Raw genomic sequence first — 23,305 nt, 5'->3', positions numbered from 1 at the left:
AATGCAAAACTTTGGACACCCTGCATGGTTAGTACCTAGTAGCATCCCCATTTGAAATTATCACAGCTTGTAAACGCTTTATGAGGCCAGGGATGTTCATCCATTCTTTCTTGGAAAATTCTTCCACTTCTGTGAGATTCCTGGTTCTTCTTGCATGCATTGCTATTTTGAGGTCAAGCCACAGATTTTCAATGATGTTCAGATCAGGGGACTGTGAGGGCCATTGTAAAACCTTCAGCTTGCGCCTTTTGAGGTAGTCTATTGTAGAATTTGATGTGTGTTTAAGATTATTATCCATTTGTAGAAGCCATCCTCTTTCCAACTTCAGCTTTTTTATAGATGTGTTATGTTTGCATCAAGAACTTGTTAAAATTTAATGTAATTCATTCTTCCCTCTGCTTTCTTAATGTTCCCCATGCCATTGGCTGCAACACAACCCCAAAGCATGATTGATTGATTGATCGACACCCATGCTTAATGGTTGGAGAGATTTTCTTTTTCTGAAATTCTGTGCCCTTTTTTCTCCTCACAGACCTTTGATTGTTGTGGCCAAAGAGTTCTATTTTAATTCCATTGGTCCACAGAACTTGTTTCCAAAATGCATCAGTGTTGTTTAGATGTCCTTTGCATACTTTTGACTCTAAATTTTATAGTGAGGATGCAGGAGAGGTTTTCTTCTGGTGACTCTTCCATAAAGACCATATTTGTGCAGGTGTCTCTGAACTGTAGAACAATGTACCACATCTCCAGAATCTGCTAAATCTTTCTGAAGGTCATTTACAATCAAGCGGGAAGGGTTCTGATTTGCATCTTTAGCAATCCTATTAGCAGCTCTCACTCAAATTTTGCTTGGTCTTAAAGACCTTATCTTGACCTCCACTGTCCCTATTAACTGCTATTTCTTAATTACATTTCGAGCTGAAGGAAGGGCAAATCGAAAATGTTTTGCTATTTTCTTATAGCCTTCTCCTGCTTTGTAGGCCTCCACCATTTTCATTTTCAGAGTACTAGGCCTTGCTAAAGATGATAGTGAGCAAACCATAACCATAATAGGCTAATTAAGGTCTGAAACCTTTGTCAAAGTTATCTAAGCACACAAATATCCAAGAGTACCCAAACTTTTGCATCGGCCCATTTTCCTTTTGAAATGAAAAAATTTTTACATTATTATATATATTTTTTGCCTAAAAATAGACAGGAAATGTGTTAGCTTTAACTTTAGTCCTTTTAGAGATCATTTCATCTTATACAGTTCATTCCACTGTACGTTCACTATGGGCCCAGTACAGATTGGTACGATTGGCCAAATTGTGAAGATTTGTGTTGTGGATTCTGTTTGTGGGCTCCCTCTGGTGGTTACTGCTGGTACTGGGTGACTTTGGTGGGTTGCGGCCTTTGGTTTCCACCTGTCCATCAGAGGCTGGGTGGTTCCTATTTTACCTGGCCTTTCTGTCATTCCCTTGCCGGCTATCAATGTATTCAGATGTGCTCTGTTTGGTTCCTGCCTACCTGCTCCCAGATCTTTCAGGATAAGCTAAGTGCTGATTATCAGTTGTTGGTTTTTTTGTCCAGCTTGCTTATTATGTCTCTATGCTAGCTGGTAGCTCTAGTGGACTGAGGTTCTCCCCATGTGCCATGAGTTGGCACATGGGTTCTTGTAATCTCAGGATGGTTTTATTGATTAGGGTTTTTTGCTGACCGCTCAGACCCCTTTTGTATCGTTCTGCTTTCTAGTTTACAGCGGGCCTCAATTTGCTGAACCTATATATATCATCTCTATGTGTGTGCCTTCCTCTCATTTCACCGTCAATACATGTGGGGGGCAACTATACCTTTTGGGGTTCATTCCTCTGGAGGCAAGTGAGGTCTTTATTTTCTCTGCAGTACTAGGTAGCTCTTAGGCTGGTGCGTGGCGTCTAGAACCAACGTAGGCACGCTCCCTGGCTATCTCTAGTTGCGTTTGTCAGGCATAGGGCAGCGGTCAGCCCAGGTTCCATCACCCTAGAGCTCGTCCGATATTTTGTATTACTTTGCTTGTCCCTTGCTATCCCTAGCCATTGGGATTCATGACAGTATAGCCGGCCCACAAAGTGTTAATTGTTTGGGCTGAAGCAGGAGAAAAAGAAGTGTTTAAGGGAAATTTTTTTTTTTTTTCCTTCAGAGTTTTGCTGCCTAGCCCTTAATTGCTGTCTAGCTGCTTCTTACCTCCTCTTAACCCTTGAATGGCTCTGATATTAGCTGTTTAACATGGATGTCCAGAGTTTGGCTTCCAGCCTGAGTAATCTCGCGGCAAAAGTTCAAAACATACAGGATTTTGTTGTTCACACTTCCATGTCTGAACCTAGAATTCCTATTCCAGAGTTCTTTTCTGGAGATAGATCTACCTTCCTGAATTTCAGGAACAATTGTAAATTGTTTCTTTCTTTAAAATCTCGCTCCTCTGGAGACCCTGCTCAACAGGTTAAGATTGTAATATCTTTTCTGCGGGGCGACCCTCAGAATTGGGCATTTGCATTGGCACCAGGGGATCCTGCATTGCTCAATGTGGATGCGTTTTTTCTGGCATTGGGATTGCTCTATGAGGAACCCAACCTGGAGATTCAGGCTGAAAAGGCTTTATTAGCCCTCTCTCAGGGGCATGATGAAGCGGAAATATATTGTCAAAAATTTCGGAAATGGTCGGTGCTTACTCAGTGGAATGAGTGCGCCCTGGCTGCAAACTTCAGAAATGGTCTTTCCGAGGCCATTAAGGATATTATGGTGGGGTTCCCTACGCCTACAGGTCTGAATGAGTCGATGGCTATGGCCATTCAGATTGAGCAGCGTTTACGGGAGCGCAAACCCGTGCACCACTTGGCGGTGTCTTCTGAACAGGCACCTGAGACTATGCAATGTGATAGAATTCAGTCCAGAAGTGAACGGCAAAATTATAGGCGGAAAAATGGATTGTGTTTCTATTGTGGTGATTCAGCTCATGTTATATCAGCATGCTCTAAACGCACAAAAAGGGTTGATAAATCTTTTGCCATTGGTACTCTGCAGCCTAAGTTCATTTTGTCTGTGACTCTGATTTTTTCACTGTCTTCCATTTCCGTCGATGCCTATGTGGATTCAGGCGCTGCCCTGAGTCTTATGGATTGGTCATTTGCTAAACGCTGCGGTTTTAGTCTGGAGCCTCTGGAAGTTCCTATCCCTCTGAAGGGAATTGACTCTACACCATTAGCTATGAATAAGCCGCAGTATTGGACACAAGTGACCATGCGCATGACTCCCGTTCATCAGGAGGTGATTCGCTTCCTTGTACTGTATAATTTACATGCTGTACTAGTGCTTGGTCTGCCATGGTTACAAACTCATAATCCTGTCCTGGACTGGAAAACAATGTCTGTGTTAAGCTGGGGATGTCAGGGGGTTCATGATGATGCACCTCCGATTTCAATCGCTTCATCTACTCCTTCTGAGATCCCTGCGTTTTTGTCTGACTATAGGGATGTTTTTGAGGAGCCTAAGCTCAATTCGCTCCCTCCTCATAGAGAGTGTGACTGTGCTATAGAATTGATTCCTGGCAGTAAGTTCCCTAAGGGTCGTTTATTTAATCTGTCACTGCCAGAGCATACTGCTATGCGGAATTATATTAAGGAGTCCTTGGAAAAGGGACATATTCATCCATCTTCGTCCCCTCTGGGAGCAGGTTTTTTTTTCGTGGCCAAAAAAGATGGTTCCCTGAGGCCTTGTATAGATTATCGCCTTCTGAATAAGATTACAGTCAAGTATCAGTATCCATTGCCATTATTGACTGATTTGTTTGCTCGCATTAAGGGGGCTAGGTGGTTCACTAAGATAGATCTTCGCGGTGCGTATAATCTGGTGCGGATAAAACAGGGTGACGAGTGGAAAACCGCATTTAATACGCCTGAGGGCCATTTTGAGTATTTGGTAATGCCTTTTGGACTCTCCAATGCTCCGTCAGTCTTTCAGTCCTTTATGCACAATATTTTCCGTGAATATCTGGATAAGTTTATGATTGTGTATTTGGATGATATTTTGGTGTTTTCTGATGACTGGGAGTCTCATGTTTTACAGGTCAGGAAGGTGTTTCAGGTTCTGCGGGCCAATTCTCTGTTTGTGAAGGGCTCAAAGTGTCTCTTCGGAGTCCAGAAGATTTCTTTTTTGGGGTACATTTTTTCTCCTTCTACTATTGAGATGGATCCCGTCAAGGTTCAGGCGATTTGTGACTGGACACAACCTACATCTGTTAAGAGCCTTCAGAAGTTCTTGGGGTTTGCTAATTTTTATCGTCGGTTCATTGCTAATTTTTCCAGTATTGTTAAACCTTTGACTGATTTGACTAAAAAGGGTGCTGATGTTGCTGATTGGTCTCCTGCGGCCGTGGAGGCCTTTCGGGAACTTAAGCGCCGGTTTTCTTCTGCTCCTGTGTTGTGTCAACCAGATGTTTCACTTCCTTTTCAGGTTGAGGTTGATGCTTCCGAGATTGGAGCGGGGGCGGTTTTGTCACAGAGAAGTTCTAATGGCTCGGTGATGAAGCCATGTGCATTCTTCTCTAGAAAATTCTCGCCCGCCGAGCGCAATTATGATGTGGGTAATCGGGAGCTTTTGGCCATGAAGTGGGCATTTGAGGAGTGGCGTCATTGGCTTGAGGGTGCTAAACATCGTGTGGTGGTCTTGACTGATCACAAGAATCTCATTTACCTTGAGTCTGCCAGGCGTTTGAATCCTAGACAGGCTCGTTGGTCGTTGTTTTTTTCTCGTTTCAATTTCGTGGTTTCATACCTGCCAGGTTCTAAGAATGTGAAGGCAGATGCTCTTTCCAGGAGTTTTGTGCCTGACTCTCCTGGAGACCCTGGGCCTACTGGTATCCTTAGGGATGGGGTAATATTGTCCGCCGTATCCCCAGACTTGCGACGTGCATTGCAGGAGTTTCAGGTGGATAAACCGGATCGTTGTCCACCAGGAAGACTGTTTGTTCCGGATGATTGGACCAGTAGAGTCATCTCCGAGGTCCATTCTTCTGTGTTGGCTGGTCATCCTGGAATATTTGGTACTAGAGACTTGGTGGCCAGGTCTTTTTGGTGGCCTTCCTTGTCTAGGGATGTGCGTACCTTTGTGCAGTCTTGTGAAGTGTGTGCTCGAGCTAAGCCTTGCTGTTCTCGGGCCAGTGGGTTGTTGTTATCCTTGCCCATCCCGAAGAGGCCTTGGACGCACATTTCCATGGATTTTATTTCTGATCTCCCGGTTTCACAGAAAATGTCCGTTATCTGGGTTGTGTGTGACCGCTTTTCTAAGATGGTTCATTTGGTGCCCTTGCCTAAGTTGCCTTCCTCCTCTGAGTTGGTCCCTTTATTTTTTCAGAACGTGGTTCGTTTGCATGGGATTCCGGAGAATATCGTTTCTGACAGGGGATCCCAGTTTGTGTCTAGATTTTGGCGGACGTTTTGTGCCAAGATGGGCATTGATTTGTCTTTCTCGTCTGCATTCCATCCTCAGACGAATGGCCAGACGGAGCGAACTAATCAGACCTTGGAAACTTATTTGAGGTGTTTTGTTTCTGCTGATCAAGATGACTGGGTTGCTTTTTTGCCACTGGCCGAATTTGCTCTTAATAATCGGGCTAGTTCTGCCACGTTGGTCTCTCCTTTTTTTTGTAATTCGGGGTTTCATCCTCGTTTTTCCTCTGGTCAGGTGGAGTCTTCGGATTGTCCTGGAGTGGACGTGGTGGTGGACAGGCTACATCAGATTTGGAATCAGGTGGTGGACAATTTGAAGTTATCTCAGGAGAAGACTCAGCAGTTTGCTAATCGCCGTCGCCGCGTGGGTCCCCGACTTCTTGTTGGGGATTTGGTGTGGTTGTCTTCTCGTTTTGTCCCTATGAAGGTCTCTTCTCCTAAGTTCAAGCCTCGGTTCATCGGTCCTTATAGGATCTCGGAGATTCTTAACCCTGTATCTTTTCGTTTGGATCTCCCAGCATCGTTTGCTATTCATAATGTGTTCCATCGGTCGTTGTTGCGGAGGTATGAGGTGCCCGTTGTTCCTTCGGTTGAGCCTCCTGCTCCGGTGCTGGTGGAGGGAGAATTGGAGTATGTTGTTGAGAAGATCTTGGATTCTCGTGTTTCCAGACGCAAACTCCAGTATTTGGTTAAGTGGAAGGGTTATGGTCAGGAGGATAATTCCTGGGTGGTCGCCTCCGATGTTCATGCGACTGATTTGGTCCGCGCCTTCCATAGAGCTCACCCTGATCGCCCTGGGGGTTCTCGTGAGGGTTCGGTGACCCCTCCTCAAGGGGGGGGTACTGTTGTGGATTCTGTTTGTGGGCTCCCTCTGGTGGTTACTGCTGGTACTGGGTGACTTTGGTGGGTTGCGGCCTTTGGTTTCCACCTGTCCATCAGAGGCTGGGTGGTTCCTATTTTACCTGGCCTTTCTGTCATTCCCTTGCCGGTTATCAATGTATTCAGATGTGCTCTGTTTGGTTCCTGCCTACCTGCTCCCAGATCTTTCAGGATAAGCTAAGTGCTGATTTTCAGTTGTTGGTTTTTTGTCCAGCTTGCTTATTATGTCTCTATGCTAGCTGGTAGCTCTAGTGGACTGAGGTTCTCCCCATGTGCCATGAGTTGGCACATGGGTTCTTGTAATCTCAGGATGGTTTTTTTGATTAGGGTTTTTTGCTGACCGCTCAGACCCCTTTTGTATCGTTCTGCTTTCTAGTTTACAGCGGGCCTCAATTTGCTGAACCTATATATATCATCTCTATGTGTGTGCCTTCCTCTCATTTCACCATCAATACATGTGGGGGGCAACTATACCTTTTGGGGTTCATTCCTCTGGAGGCAAGTGAGGTCTTTATTTTCTCTGCAGTACTAGGTAGCTCTTAGGCTGGTGCGTGGCGTCTAGAACCAACGTAGGCACGCTCCATGGCTATCTCTAGTTGCGTTTGTCAGGCGTAGGGCAGCGGTCAGCCCAGGTTCCATCACCCTAGAGCTCGTCCGATATTTTGTATTACTTTGCTTGTCCCTTGCTATCCCTAGCCATTGGGATTCATGACAGATTTGGGCAGATTTTGAGATGGGTGTTATTCATATTAGTTGTTGATAAACTATTTAATTTACACAATGAAATCAGAACATGCCACATTTAATATTGTATGATATTCATCTAAAGATTTATGGCTCATCCTCAAACTCCATGTTATGCAAGGAGTTTATATTCACAATTCTCTTCACTGAATACTGAACCATGAAAATGTTTCCTACTATTTTTAAATGAAAACATTTTTTTAATGGTGTAAGAGCGGGTAGAGAAGATAGAAAACTGCACACCTGTTCAAAGCAAAAGCAATCCGAAACCAATACAGTGCACATGAACTCACATGCTGTGAATTATAGAAGCCCCATATGTCCAGCCAAGCCGAGCAGTCTGCTTTTATTAATCCAGCATCTGCCAACATTACATAATGCAATGATCATGTTCAGGGTTATTTCATCTTACCTATATCTGTATTCTTTCCCAGGTATATGGCTATTATCCATCCTCTAAAGCCAAGACTTTCTGCTACCGCCACTAAAATTGTCATCTGTGTCATCTGGGGCTTCTCCTTTTGCATGGCCTTTCCATTGGGCTATTATGCAGATGTGGATAATTTTCCTGGCCGAGATGTGTGCTACTTGGACTGGCCAGGCTATGAACTGAATCAGAAGTATGAAAAAATGTAAGTGTGAAACTTTTACAAAATTTTTATCACCAAATGTATTTTTTAAACGTTACTATTATACAGAATATTACACAAAAAAGGAAATCTACAAAAATACTATTTACCTGCATATACTTGTATAGTGATAATCTGCAGGGAAACAGCATTTAAATCACATAATGCTGCTTTACAGGAACAGCGGCAACAGGGAGAAAATTACGTTTTATTATCTCTGCAGCTGCTCACTTCCAGTCATCAGGGCGGTGCGGGGGCTTTAAGGGCTCGTACAGACAACCAAATAACTTAGACAAGTGCTGTCCATCGTTTTCATGGATAGCACTCGTCCCCATGTGATTCTATGGAGCTGTTCGTATGTCTGATTTATGTGCAGCATGCACAGTTTGACTCTGATTGGAAAGCACTCAGCCATTAGAGTCTATGGGTCCACTGAAAACATCGGACTGCAATCTGATGTCATCCAAGTTTCTGATTTTCTAGGACGCAGTGTAGGGAGAAGATGGATATTTTTTTTCTATTCTCCACATCCCAAAAAATTGTCTCACACTATGATCATACTCTGATCGGACACTGATCAGAGTCTGACCGGAGTGTGATTAGCATTGTGATGTGACTCTAGCATAAGGTCTCGGATGTGGAGAATAAAACAAATCCATCTTTCTTCACTATGTCCATGGAAATTGGATTTTTTTTAATGGACCTCAAGACTTGAAAGGCAACTCGTGCATGCTGCGATATTTTCCTCGGACTGCCTCAGTCGAAGGAAAGAATCGGACATGTCCACAGCCCTGCAGAATAACATGGGGATAAGAGCTATTTGTCAAAATGGTGGCTAGCACTCGTCCGAGTCTAACGGTCGTCTACACGAACCCAAACAGTCACCCCTTACTACACTGTCAGTGTGCTGTGATCACTTCCCTTGCACCTTGACCAGCAGCCTGTTCTGCACACACACATTGCACACACACGCTGCACACACACGCCGCCATGTATGATGAAGTCAGTGTGCTGGTTAATAGTGCTTATATTATGGCCATCTTCCAGTGAACCAACCAAATTTGATTTAAGTGCTTTCATCTGCAGATTACCATTATATCTGCAGGAAATAGCATTTTTTTTTGGATCTGGCAGGTTCCCTTTTAAATACACACAACCATCAAAATGGTGCCCCACAGTCTAATAGAGTAGGGTTATACAAAGTATGGAAGACCCAATACATTGCTACCAGCTCATTGTTGTTATTGATTCATTTCTTTTGTTGCATATTATAACCAGCAGAAAGCATCTGGAAATTGTTAGCTTTGATTGACAGGAAATGGTTAATGGGGTTGACTGTGTAGTAGAATATACAGTATATCACTAGAAAAAGGAATCTAGATCATTGGTAGCCAACACAATGTATTCTAGAGATGAGTTGTGGCCTATGTCTCTACCAACACAGAACCCAAGAAGGTAGTATTTACTCAATAATAAGTAGACATCAGAAAATAGAAAAAAATTAAGGAAGGATTCATCTGTGTAAAGCTTTGCAAACCCCTTCAAGTATCAGGGCCAGTGTATTGCTGCAGTCTTCGCTCCCCGTATTGCTTTGCCATTGCTGCTTAGTGTTAATTTCTGCCAGAGAAAAGTTTTTTTTTGCCCAATGCACAATGTTAATAGAGGCAAAAAGTGATGTTTGTTGTTTTCTTAGCATAACTATATGAACAATTCTGTGCTAATTCATTTTTGTGTATGTTTATAGAGCATCCGAGCTTTGTTTTTTGGATATAGTCTTCCAAAATTGCCTACATAGACAAAATGAAAGAGGTTTTGTCAAGGATTTTTTTTTCTACAATGGGCCTGTTTTTCTCAGGGCCAGCTCAGAGTGCTCACGGACTGCTCCTGCCATCAATGTTATGTCTTCCAAGCTGCTCTGCTTATGGGGCGTGAGTGCTCACGTCATGCTGATTGACGGCTGGATTCCCGCAGTTAGACACTGGAGAGCCGGCTGTCAATCAGCATGACATCGACAGTCCGGAAGAGAAGCCGCTGCTCTGTCCACATGACATCAGTGGAAGCTGCTGAATCACATTCAGGAGGGGACTGTGACCAATCTGTGTCAGCAGAGGTTCAGCGCAGCAGGTGGGAAGAGAGCAACTGCCTGCCTGCTATTTCTTAGGCACGTCTATGAGGAAAGGTTACAGGATTTGGGAATGTTTAGCTTGCAAAAAAAGAAGACTGAGAGGAGACTTAATAGCTGTCTGCAAATATCTCAAGGGCTGTCACATTGTAGAAGGATCATCATTATTCTCATTTGCACAAGGAAAGACTAGATGCAATGGGATGAAACTGAATGGGAGGAAACACAGATTAGATATTAGAAAAAACTTTTTGACAGTTAGGATGATCAATGAGTGGAACAGGCTGTCACGAGAGGTTGAGAGTTCTCCTTCCATGGAAGTCTTCAAACAGAGGCTGGACAGACATCTGTCTGGGATGATTTAGTGAATCCTGCTTTTAGCAGCGGGTTGGACCAGATAACCCAGGAGGTCCCTTCCAACTCTACCATTCTATGATTCTATAAGTATAAAATAGTCCCAGATATTTCCTTTAAATGTTAACATTTTGGCTACCTACATTCACCACTAGGGGAGCTTACTGAGTACTGTTCACACATTGATGTTTATTACTAACAGTGCACAAGAGAATCTAATATGCTCCTCCTAGTGGACCCAAAGCCAAAATTGGGCTAAAAGGCAGACATTTACTTGGAATGAATGTGACTAGAGAGGTGTGTGGCTAGTAAATATTTAACGCAATTTCCCTATTGGCTTAGAGGTACCTGTGTACCAGTTAATTTTTAATGGATTTCTAATCACTGCACGTCATGAGTTACTGCTCAATACATTTCATGCTGGAGTCCGGAGCTAATCTCTTGATTTGACCATATTAAGCTATTCTAGACTTCAAGTCTTCTACATGAGAATAAAGTGGCTGCTCAGATCAGTTCACATTTGTGAGTTATATTAAGTCAGCCACCATATCCTTATCTGCTATTATCGGCTTGCCTCTCCGTCTGTGACTGTTCAAGGAAGAAACTTGTCCAAGCATGCATCTTTACTAATGTCTCATTGAAAGGCAGGTTTGCTTATTGCATTGATATTAAAGCAATAAATTACATTTCCTTCCCATCTGTTTGTCACCCACCATCTACAGCTCTATTTCCACAGTATAACAGTAATACATTACACAGGCCAATAAATATGGCTGCAGAGCTGGGAATTGATTTTAAAGCACAAAGTAGTTGTTTATGGCTCTCTGGATTTTTAATGTTAAAAGCTGTATACACTGCAATGAAATTCATATTGCTCAATGGATGTTATCTTGGTAAATGAGCCACTAGCAAGCTATTGTCAGACTAAAGTACTTTAAGCTATACTCGCCAACTCTCCCAAATGTCAGAGATGCTCCCAGAAAACAGGTAAGCTTGTGGACTCCAGAAATAGTTGGCAAATCTAAATGCAGTGTCTGGAAGGTTTATTCCAATCAGGCAACTAGATTATTGCAGGGGATGGAAGGTCTCTCCTACAGGGACAGGTTGGAAAAGTTGGGCTTGTTTAGCTTAGAAAAAAAAGCCTCAGGGGGGTCTCATTTATATGTATAATTACATGTGTGGCCAATACAAAGGACCAACACATGAGTTATTCCTTTCAAAAACTTTACAAAGAACCAGGGGACATTCATTACTTCTGGAGGAAAGCTGTTTCCGGCAACTAAATAGGAAAGGGGTCTTTATGGCTCGTGCAGACGTCTGTGGAGATCGGTTCCAGCATAGACCGCTAATGCACGGATTGGCCAGGGCTCTCCCAACCCGAGCCTCAAAAGAATTTAGAGAACCATGACCAGTCCGTACATTATGGTCTAAGAGTGGACTGATTTGCAGGGATGCCTGCATGAGCCCATACGACTAGAAAAGTCAGACTGTCAAATGCCCTATGGCTAGAGGTAGTAATGACAGACACTATAACAGCTTTTACAAAAGGGCTGGATGCTTTTTTCACAACAAATGGTTCATTCTTGCGATAGAAAATGTATAACTGGTGGAGAAAGGTTGAACTTGATGGACCAGTGTTGTGTCTTTTTTCAACCTATATAACTATGCAACTATGGAAGAGGTAATGAGGGGCTGAGAAATAGTTGAGGAGGGTGGGTTGAAGAGACAAGACCTGAAAGAGTAGTCTTTCTACTGTGTTAGCATCCTCACATAAGGACATGCTCAAAGGTTTGCAGATAAAGTTTCCTCATACACCTAGAATCTGAGGACCAATCATCCAGCTGTATAATTGTCCCTTATCGAATGTATGGGAAGAGGGGAGAGGGAAAGTCAGCTCACCAACAATCCTACAGCAATGACAAAAGATGTGGATTTAAAACGTCACATTTATTTATGCATTAAAAAAAAATAGTGGTGCATCCATCATGATGAGAACAAACCTACAGGATTCAGCCACAAATCCTTAATCATGGATCAAGTATTCAGTAATCAAGTAACCGAGTATTGCTGGAACATGCTCAAAAGTTTGCAGGTTAGGTTCCCCCATACACCTACAATCTGAGGACCAATCATTGAGCTGTATAATTGTCCTTTATACCATACTTGCCATCCAGGAGGCGCTTGGAAAAAAAGAAATACCTCCAAACTGTCCCCAAATCTCCTAGAAAGCAGCATTTCCTGAAGTTTTTATTTACGTGATACTGGGATATTCTGTCGTGAGATAAAGTCTCAGCATCCAAACACACTTTCAGGGCATGGAGAGTCTAGACAATGTCAACAACTTCATAGTCCCCATTCATAACATTTTGGGGTTTTCATCAGGCACTAGAATAAGATCTCATTGGATGTTAAAATATCTAAAGTTTTTTTGAAAGTTGCATACTCATAAGATTTATGTAGTGTGTAATACATGCAAAGTGAGCTCACCAGCTGCTATGCCAGCATGCATGGTCCCTGTACATTGTGATAGACAGTTGGCGCTACTCAAGTGTTACTGCAATAAGCAACGACCTTTTCATGGAATTTCAAGAGATCCTCTACGGCTCAGCAGGACGGTCTGTACCTGTCATATGTGCTACCATTTTGTTGTCTTTGTGCTCCCCTTCACTTTCACTAGTAATAATGTGCCGTTTGTACTTTACTGTTTAATCACTTTGATTTGTTTATGGAAAGTAAAGTGAAGTAGTTTCAGCCTAGACACGTCTACATTTCTGTGTATTTGATCCAAACAGACAAGAAATATTACAGATTTAAAAAAACAATAAATCAGTGAGGGTCTTTTCCATCATCAATCGTACATTCAGTCACTTTTCATAAAATATAAGGGCAACCATGCTATTTATTGTGGCTTTGCAAAATTTGTAAAATCTGTGACACAGGATCCAACATGAAGTTGAATATTTGAATTTAGCCTTTGTTGTATTGTACTTTTACTTTGTGTTGTTTTACCAACAGTTTTCATGACTAATATCGGTGTTCACCAGACAAATGATTCTTCTGTTTGCATAAATGATCTTCATCCGCATTTCTACCTATATCTTCACACTGCCCTGTAATTCTCATCCTTACCGTTGATAAAAACAAGACTGTAAATTCTCAGTGACCTGTGTCATTCGGTCTCAATGTCATACCAACAGAGATTTATACTGGCATTGTGAGCGGCTCATATATTGTCCAGATAGCTGCACCTTAATCTGGATGCAAAGTGAGTCATGAAGCATTTTTGTGAATTGACCTGACGATAGTCTCAAACACCAGACACGTTGCCATGTTCTATTAATCTTTTTCACTTAGCTCTAGCCCCTGTAGTCTGCCAGGACATTATATTGTTATATATAGAGTTTCAGGCAAAAGTTTGCACACACCTGTTCATCCAATGGTTTTCTTTGTTCTTAATGTAATGTGCACATTGTAGATTTAGACTGAAGGCAACAAAACCACAAAGGAACACATATGGAAATAAAACACATGTGAAATAAACCAGAATATGTGTGAAACTTTAGATTCATGAAAGTAACCTCTTTAAGGGCTCATTCTAAGGTTTTCACAGATTTTCATCAGTGTTTGTATGCCAACCAATAGTGTCTCTGAAACACAGAACAGGTGTCAGTCTTTCAATTACATTTGTTCTCTGTATGTTCTACTCCTGGTTTTGGTATTCAAACAATGATGAAAAATACTGTTGTCTGAATGAGCCCTATTTCTTATGACAGCTTTACACTCCCTTGGCATTTTCTCAAGTAGCTTCTTCAGGTAGTCACAGCCATGAAGGAGTTACCAGAGGCTCTGAGAACTTGTTGGCTGCTTTGCCTTCACTCTGAGGTCCAACTTATCCTAAACTATCTCAGCTGGATTGAGGTCAGGTGATTGTGAAGGCCATGTCATCTGACACAGAACTCAATCCTTCTTCTTTTTGGTCATATAGCTTTTACATAGCATGGAGACATTTTTTGGGTAATTGTCTTGTTATGACACAAATAATGGTCCCACTAAGTGCAAACTAGATGTGATCGCATGTCATTGCAGATTGCTTTGGTAGTTATGCTGGCTATGTGTGCCTTGAATTTGGAATAAATCATCAATAGTGTCACTAGCAACTCACCCCCATACATCACACCTTCCCCTCCATGCTGCCTCTCCGTTCACCTTTTCTGCATCTCACAAAGACATGGCGATTGGTGCCAAATATCTTCCATTTTGACATATCAGACCACACAGTACATTTTTCCACTGAACTAATATCCAGTCTTTGTGTTGCTTGGCACAAGTCTCTTCTTGTTTTTGGTCCTCAGTAGTTCTTTGCTGTGATTCTACCATAAAGGCCCGCTTCTCAGGGAACTTTATTGTCATTAATTTACCCTGTATACCTAAGTATTCCAGGGTCAGTTGTGAGACCATCTATCCAAAATCTTCAGCTTGGTCGAAACTAAGTCATGCAACAAAGTGAAACTGGTTCATGAAACAAGACAATAATCCCAAGAATACCAGCTGGTCCGCATAAAAATGGCTGAAAAAGAAGAGAATAAATGTGTTGTGATGGCCTAGTCAAGGTCCAGATGTCAACTCATCTCAGATAAAATGCTGATGTGAGACTTAAGGAGAGTTGTACATAAATGAATGCCCACAAACCTCAATGATCTTAAGCAACGTTGTAAAGTTGAGTAGGTAAAATTCCTCCAGAACGTTGTGAAAAGACTAGGAGTCATACAGAAAACAATTACTTCAAGCAATTGCTGTTATCCCTTTCTCTGCCAAGGACATGTGGCATATCTCATACGTCCTTGCAGGGTGTCAACCAATAGACTAGGATGTACAGTATAAAATATATCCTGAGTACTTATGGTCATATCTAAGCCTGGATTGCCAGAAAGGCAAGCAGTGGACATTTCCTTTAAAGTGAACCCATCAGCAGAATTTCGCCCTATAAACTAAAGGAAAGCTTACAGTATAATGGCGCTGTGATGCTGTTTAATATGATACTTGATGTGATTGTGAAGGGATCCACTCAGTGGTTGTTTAATACTCACATTATGAAGTATTCAGAAAATGACATCTTTTGTGCTTTGGGGTGGGATGTGGGGGCAGGGTCCTCTTCTCATTCTCTGCCCCCCCACCAGCCTCCTCTTTTTTTCTGCAGGTCACTGATTATTCAGTGACCAGCCTCCTATTTAGAATTGAGTGCCGCTGCCTCCATCATTGTGTGAGTGGTGTGTGCACATTGGGAGCTGGCACCGGAGGCAGCGCATGCCCAGATCAAAATTTCTATTCAGTTTTGCACTAGAAACATTAAAGCCCGGTGGGAGAGTGGAGATCGAGACGAGGACCCTGTCCCCACGTCCTGCCCCGAAGCACACAGAAGCACAGAAGATGTAATTTTCTGAATACTTCATAAAGTGAGTATTAAACAACCACATCAGGTATCATATTAAACAGCATCATAGCGCCATTCCAGCCATGCCTTTAGTTTATAGAGCTAAATCCTGCTGACAAGTTCACTTTACTGGTGAGTGCTTATTCGCAGGTGCTCTCTCAGCACAAAATCCTTTGGCTGTATGCACTGTCTGATTCCCCTTCCTTTTTTGCTTTCTCAGGAGGAATGATAATGTGCTGTCCTATAACCCTGCTATTTTTGCTAAAGCCTAGTATATATGCAGTGTCCAGGGGAAAACTAGATGTCATAGGTGCCAGGGCCGGCCAATAATAAAGAAATTAGGAATGTCACAGGGGGCGTTGTGGTGTGCTAGCCCGGTGTCCCTCACACTGAGCCCTTACAGCCTCTTAGTGTGAGTGCGCAGTTTTTTTAAGGGTATTAATGTAATCAAAAGGGAGTCTGTACTGTATTCACTTCAAATACATAGTCCATAGCGATGGTATCACAGTTAGTGATGAGCGAATATACTCGTTACTCGAGATTTCCCGAGCATGCTCGGGGGTCCTCCGAGTATTCTTTAGTGCACGGAGTTTTAGTTTTTCTTGCCGCAGCTGAATGATTTACATCTCTTAGCCAGCATAAGTACATGTGGGGATTCCCTAGCAACCAGGCAACCCCCACATGTACTTATACTGGCTAACAGATGTAAATCATTCAGTTGCGGCAAGAAAAACAAACTCCGAGCATTAAAAAATACTCGGAGGACCCCCGAGCGTGCTCGAGAAATCTTGAGTAACGAGTATATTCGCTCATTACTAATCAGACTTTCATACAAGTTTGAAATTTTAGGTAGCAAGAGAGATGGTCACCGTGATGTTTAAGATGGAATCTTCCCAGTTAATGGCTTAGATAAAGTGATCGGCTGACTGCTGGTTATATAAAGGGTTACTATTTTAATTCACACAGTCCTTCAGTTATATTACTACCAAGGATGGGCCTACACAGTTTGGTTCACTGAGGAAATAGTCTTCACTGCTTACTCACGATTAAGTTCTGATACGGTTCCCTGTCACAGGGCGTACAGTAGAAGATGCAGTAGAACATGAGGCACTCACGCTGGCAGAACCATTAAAGGCGTAGAGTGTAGCAGAAGAGCCCTTGTACAGCTCTATCTCTTCTGACTGTATGAAGATTGAAATTTAAAATGTCCTCCTGGTGTAGGCTGTGGCAGTTTCCTGGCCAATTGAAGATTAAGAGAAGCGGGACCTAGGCTAAAGGCAGAGCAACCTATGAATCGATCTCACAGGAAGAAGAGGAACTCCTCCCCAACTTTTCCCTCAGCAACTTCTAGAGGCTTCCGCAGGAAAACCTGGCTGAGAGAGTGTCATGTGACCAAACTCTTGCACCTTTACCCTTTTGACTGTAGATGGAAGTGGAGGACAATTTATCGAATAAACCACATAACAGGACATAGGTTTTTGGTAACCACCCGACAACTATATTTTGCAACAGATAGGAGGAGGTACTGAGATACTACATATACATTACTTTTGGGTCACAGTGCAAAACCCCCTGACTCAACTCTTGACTCACTGCACAGCCATACTCTCAAAAAGGTGTTTTTTCACAAGGGAGAGTATTTCCTCTACACATTCAAGCTATAATGTATAATATAATTCCCACCCATTCCCCTCTGACATCACCAATCTCTCTTTTTCTACCCTCCACTCACAGCATCACTAGTACACAGCCCATGGGCAAAAAACTAGCCACCAGTGACCTTCATTCTATATAAAAAAGACGAGGATAATAAGTAGCTTTATCCCACTAAAAATCAAACAAGTCCTTCTGTAATATCAGACATGACATGTAAAATACCATGAAAGTAATATATAAATCTAGGCATTAATTCTCTTCATATTAAATCAGTTGGAATTGGGCATGGTGGGCCTACCGTGAATACAAATCTACCGCCAAGTACATAGATCACGAGAATACTTATGGAAGATGTGGAGCAGAACACCAAAAGAACAATTACAATTCATTTGGATGACATTTGTTCCATTACAATACTCTTGGATACAAAACAGCTCTGTCCCCATATGATAAGTTGTGATCATCTCTATTTTGATTTGGATCGGATCCCACACAGCGAGCGTGCAGAACGAGGCACAAATAGATCAATGTCTTCAAGGAGAAACAGAGAATAATCTCACAGCTTAGATTTAAAAAACGTGAGTGAGCACAATATATATTGCTGTGTATGTATACATATAAATGTATATATACAATTAGGTGAAAAAGTGTTTACCCCCGTCCTGATTTCCTATTTTTGTGCATGTTTGTCACACTTAAATGTTTCAGATCACCAAACAAATTTAAATGTTATAAAAAGATAACACAAGTAACACGAAATCCAGTTTTTAAATGAAGGGAACAATAAATCCAAATCTACAGAACCCTGTACATATACAGTTGGGAAATAAGTATTTGATATACTGGCGACTTATTGCAAGTTTTTATTACTGAGAGGAGGTTGTTGGACAAAATCTCACGATACATGACACCATCCATGCACCCTTCAATATGGTGCAGTTGTCCGGTCCCCTTTGCAGAAAAGCACCCCCAAAGTATGATGTTTCCCCCACCATGCTTCACGGTTCGGATGGTGTTCTTGGGGATCTGCAAAATATATGAAAAGCAATAATATAAAAATACAAAAACCCAATACATGGTGGGTATAAAGATGAGCAGATCGATCTGTGGAGGATCAAATTCAAGATGAATTTCCTGGAAATAATGGTTTCCTGCAAATTCGAACTTTTTGCGAATTGTTTCCTGGTTCATAAAAAAAATTGGCCAGCACCATTTCCCACAGTGCTGAATCATCAGACAGCAGGCTAATGTCTTTTTGCGTGGCTGTGTGGGCTTCACCATAATACCATGTAGCTATGCCATCTTACAGATTACCATACCTTGTACAGTGGTGGTCAGTACCTCAGCCATCACAAATCAACTGTTCCCAGTGGAGCACAGTTTGTATGGCAGAGTTATTTTTCCTCTCCAGAGTCACTGGGTAAGTCTCTCTCTTCTGTAAAATGTAAGCTCTTATGGTCAACAGGGTCCTCTCTCTCTTGTATAGTGTAAGCTCTTATGGTTAACAGGATCTTCTCTCTTTTCTGTATAGTGTAAGTTATTATGATCAGAGATGTTCAGTCTCTCCCTCTCCCTCTCTTCTCTAGAGTGTAAGTTTTTATGATCAGTGGGTTATTTTCTCTTCTCTGCTTGTGTAATCTTTTATGGTTAACTGTGTCATCTCTCCTTTAGAGTGTGAGCTCTTATGGTTAACAGGGTCCTCTCTCGTAGAATATAAGCTCTTATGGTCAACAGGGTCCTCTCTTTCTCTCCTGTAGAGTGTAAACTCCTACGGTCAGCAGGGTCCTCGCTCTCTCCTGTAGATTGTAAGCTCTTATGGTCAGTGGAGTCCTATCTCTCGCCTTTAGAGTGTAAGCCCTTATGGTTAACAGGATCCTCTCTCTCTTTCGCTCTCCTCTCTGCCACATGTATTTTCTGAGCAATTACAAGCTTTAAGTATTAAGATTCACATACATTTATTTGCCATAAATTGAATATTTCAGGAAAATTCAGTGAATTTGAATTTCAAATGAGTCGCTCATCTCCAGTGCTAGGATTTAATTACTTGCATCCACCCTCCAGGTTGTTTGGTAAGAGGAGAGAGGACAAGACTAAGGGCAGGTTGAATGAGGTGAGGCATCCAATTGGTAGACAAAGAGAAGCCTAGAAAGGCAAGATCAACTTCCAGAGTGCCCAATGCATGAACCTCAAAGAAGCCTAGAAGAGGGGCTACACAGGGGAATTATTTGCCATGGTGAAACTAGTGAAGAATCATTTCTTAGCACACCAAACAACCATCAAAGACAATGATGGAATGAAATTAGCAACCAGCAGGACATCAAACAGAGATGGAAAGAATACACTGAGAAGCTATATGTCAGCGCCAGTACTAACCATCATAGGGAGCACAGGGGCCAAGAAGAACTAGAACCAGACCTATTAAAAAGTGAAGTGGATTCAGCCCTGAGGCAGCATCCATAAAACAAAGCACCTGGCATTGATGGTAAGCCTGCAAAGCTGCTCAGACCTGTATTCAGAGTGGCATATTCCTGAGTAATTAGTGTTTCCATTCATATGTAGAGGACATGTTAAGTGCTCTGAGCATGATAATGCACTTACCACTGTCTCCTGAGGTTATTTCCCAGTCCAGCACCAGCCTCTTTAGCTCATTGATATCTCACTGTCTGTGTGACAACAAGCACCAGGCAAGGAAGTGAGGGAGCTATCAATCAAGCTAAATAGGCTGGTTCTGGGCAGGGAAACAGCCTCTGGAGGCAGTGGCTCCTTAAGTGCTTTGTCATGCCCAGAGCACCTAATACATATGAATTAAAAAGCTGACTTCTCAGGAATGCAGCCACAGATAGGAGATATAAACATGTTGATGGATTTACATTTGACAGACCTGCTTGGAGAACTGATCTTACTTACGGATTCCCTTTAATTAGAGAAGGTATGCAAACTTTCATCAATTACATGTTCTGCTATGTTGCCATTGTGACAAGCTGAATTTCCCATTGAAATTAATTGTATGCAGTTTTTTAAAATATTCTAGTAACACAGATTTTGTGCATTCTAGCATAATTCCTTCTAGCAGCATTTTAGTAAACAGACAACTGAATATTAAAATTCTATTTGTGAGAAGAGCATGTCTGTAGTCTGATACTGATTGGACACTGTCCAACTTGTAGGGACACACCTCAAACTGGTGACACCCAATGTAAGGGCTAGCGGAACGCACCAAATAATTAGGAAGATAGAGTAAGGTGCGTTCGCAGCCCGGGGTCCACCGTGCAGAGATGGAACCTGCTGCTAAGTAATGACGGACTATATGGCGGTAAAATGTGGATACACATACGGCTTAACTTCACCCTGTGTGGAGGAAGCGAACCCTGTTGTGTCACAGGGCCGCGGTACCGCACCAAGAGCGCAAGCAAGGAGTCCCAGAACTCAATCCCAAGACACAGGATTTGAGTTCATATAGACCTCTTGCGCTCGACACTGCAACTGGGGTGTCAAAGAGAAAGAAATAATATTAATAAAGATGCATGAGAGTGGTGCCGCACTGGCGGACGCCACTAACCACAAGGCTTGGGTCAGGAAAGCGCTGTGAAAGCGCACGGCGCCGCACTGGCGGTCACAGCAATAGACGCTGTTTTGTGTGTTACGTGCTGATGGCTAAGTCGGGCGCTAGATATCATCATCCACCTTACGCGAGCAGTCATTCAATAGGGATGGGATATTTAAGGACGACTTGCACTCATCAACACACACACATATACAAATGTACACTAGTGCATGGCCGTGCGGTCATGCGAACCTTTTATAGCTGCAGCATGTACAGGACCTTCCCAGAAGGACCAATGGGAAGCTGCCACAGAAGTTGAGCACCTTCAGGACCTTCATGGAGGACCAATGGGATCAGCAGGATCTGAGCATGTGACCCTCGATCTCCAATGGGAGAACTTGCCCTGGGCATGCTCAGAAGGGGAAAATCAGGACTTAGTCCCGAAAGCATCTGCTTGCCGCTGCCCAGCACTGGCTTCAATGGCAGAAGCTGGAAAAGCAGCAGTAACCCTATGCACAGAGTGAGACTGAGCAAGATGCTGGGACCGACGTCTCCGCTGAGCAGACTCCACTGTGACTGGAGAAGAATGGGAGACTGCAGCGGAGACAGTTTGAGATTCCCCCTGTGCAGAGGCAGGAACTCGACACCTAACATTACCCCCCCTCCTTGGACCTCGCTACGCTCGAATGCAGCAATGAGCTGTGGAGCTCAAATGTGTTCAGCAGGCTTCCATGACCTGTCCTCTGGGCCATAACCCTTCCAATCCACCAAATAGAATTTTTTGCCACGCACCACCTTGCACCCCAAAATAGCGTTCACCTCGTAATCGTCCGTAGACGAACCCGATGTCCCGGCAGATGACTCGGAAAACCGGGACATGTATACGGGCTTCAAGAGGGACACATGAAAGGTGTCAGTGATACCCAGGCGTGGAGGAAGAGCCAGACGGTAGACCACAGGGTTAATCTGTTCGAGGACCTTGAAGGGACCCAAGTAGCGAGGTACAAACTTAGCGGACTCAACGCGCAGCCTGATGTTACTGGCGGAGAGCCACACTAAGTCGCCAGGAGCAAAGGTCGGAGTGGGGCGCCGATGAGCATCGGCGGAGGACCTCATTCTCTCCTTGGAGGCCCGAATGGCATCCTGATTGCGGTCCCAAATGTCCCGTGCCTCCACAACCCAGTCTGCCACCCTGGAGTCGACGGAAGACACCGGCATTGGCACAGCACACGCCGAACATAGTCTGCGACGTCACGAGCCATATGCGGCCACCAGTACGTCCTCGCCAAGAGCTCAGATGTCCTCTTGGTCCCAAAATGTCCACCTACCCTGGACGAGTGAGCCCAAGAGAGAACCTCCGGTCGCAAATTAGATGGAACGAAAGTCTTGCCTGGGGGCACAGATTCTAGCGAAACCGGAGCCACAGTTCTCAGGCTCTCTGAAGGGACAATAAGCCGAGGCTCCTCCTCCTCCTCTGATGACACTACAGAGAGAGAGAGAGCGTCGGCACGAACGTTCATCTCCCCGGACAGAAAATGGAGGGTGAAATGGAACCGGGAGAAGAACAGGGACCATCTAGCCTGACGAGAATTTAGCTGCTGGGCTGTCTGTAAATACACCAAGTTCTTGTGGTCTGTGAACACCTGGAAGGGAAAGCGAGCTCCTTCCTTAAGATGTCTCCACTCTGAGAAAGCCAACTTCATAGCTAGCAACTCCCTGTCCCCAATGGAATAATTCCTCTCCGCTGGTGAAAAGGTCTTAGAGAAGAAGAAGCAAGGATGCTTCCGACCTTGGGCATCCTTTTGGAAGAGGACTGCTCCAGCACCAATGGATGAGGCATCCACTCCCATAATAAATGGCCTATCTACATTGGGGCAATGTAGGATGGGAGCACTAGCAAAGTGTGACTTGATCGAGAGAAAGGCCTTGGAGACCTCCTCCGACCACAACTTGGGATTTGCCCCCTTATTGGTGAGGGCAACCAAGGGAGCTACCAATGTTGAGAAGTGGGGAATGAACTGGCGATAGTAATTAATGAACCCCATAAAGCGCTGCACTGCTTTGAGAGAATGGGGTTCCTGCCAGTCCATCACAGCCTGTAGCTTGGCAGGATCCATAGCCAATCCCTGGGCAGAGATGATATAGCCAAGGAAAAGCAAGGATTCCTGCTCAAACACACACTTCTCCAACTTGGTATAGAGGGAGTTAGCCCATAGGAGGTCGAAGACCTTGCAAACATCTCTCCGGTGGGAGTCTATATCTGGAGAGTAGATGAGAATATCATCCAGATAAACTACGACCGAGGTGGAAAGCATATCCCGGAAGATGTCGTTTACAAAGTCTTGGAAAACGGCTGGGGCATTACAGAGCCCGAAGGGCATCACCAGATATTCATAGTGCCCATCCCTGGTGTTAAAAGCCGTCTCCATTTGTCCCCCTCACGGATGTGAATCAGGTTGTAAGCACCCCGCAGATCTAATT

At 43.4% G+C, this 23,305-nt stretch overlaps 1 protein-coding gene across 2 annotated transcripts in view; it reads left to right on the top strand.

Moving 5' to 3' along the window:
• LOC143775228 (substance-P receptor) overlaps nt 1-23,305 on the top strand; it is a 322,920-nt gene that overhangs the window by 184,510 nt on the left and 115,105 nt on the right. For both annotated transcript variants that reach the window (XM_077263108.1, XM_077263107.1), the window contains exon 2: nt 7,523-7,720. In XM_077263108.1, coding sequence (XP_077119223.1) covers nt 7,523-7,720 — 198 coding nt within the window. The remainder of the gene's footprint in view (nt 1-7,522; nt 7,721-23,305) is intronic.

This window comes from Ranitomeya variabilis, chromosome 5 (assembly GCF_051348905.1).
Source record: "Ranitomeya variabilis isolate aRanVar5 chromosome 5, aRanVar5.hap1, whole genome shotgun sequence".
Taxonomy (NCBI): domain Eukaryota; kingdom Metazoa; phylum Chordata; class Amphibia; order Anura; family Dendrobatidae; genus Ranitomeya; species Ranitomeya variabilis.
The sequence above is the reverse complement of the archived record's forward strand: the minus strand, read 5'-3'. Positions and strand labels throughout refer to the sequence as shown.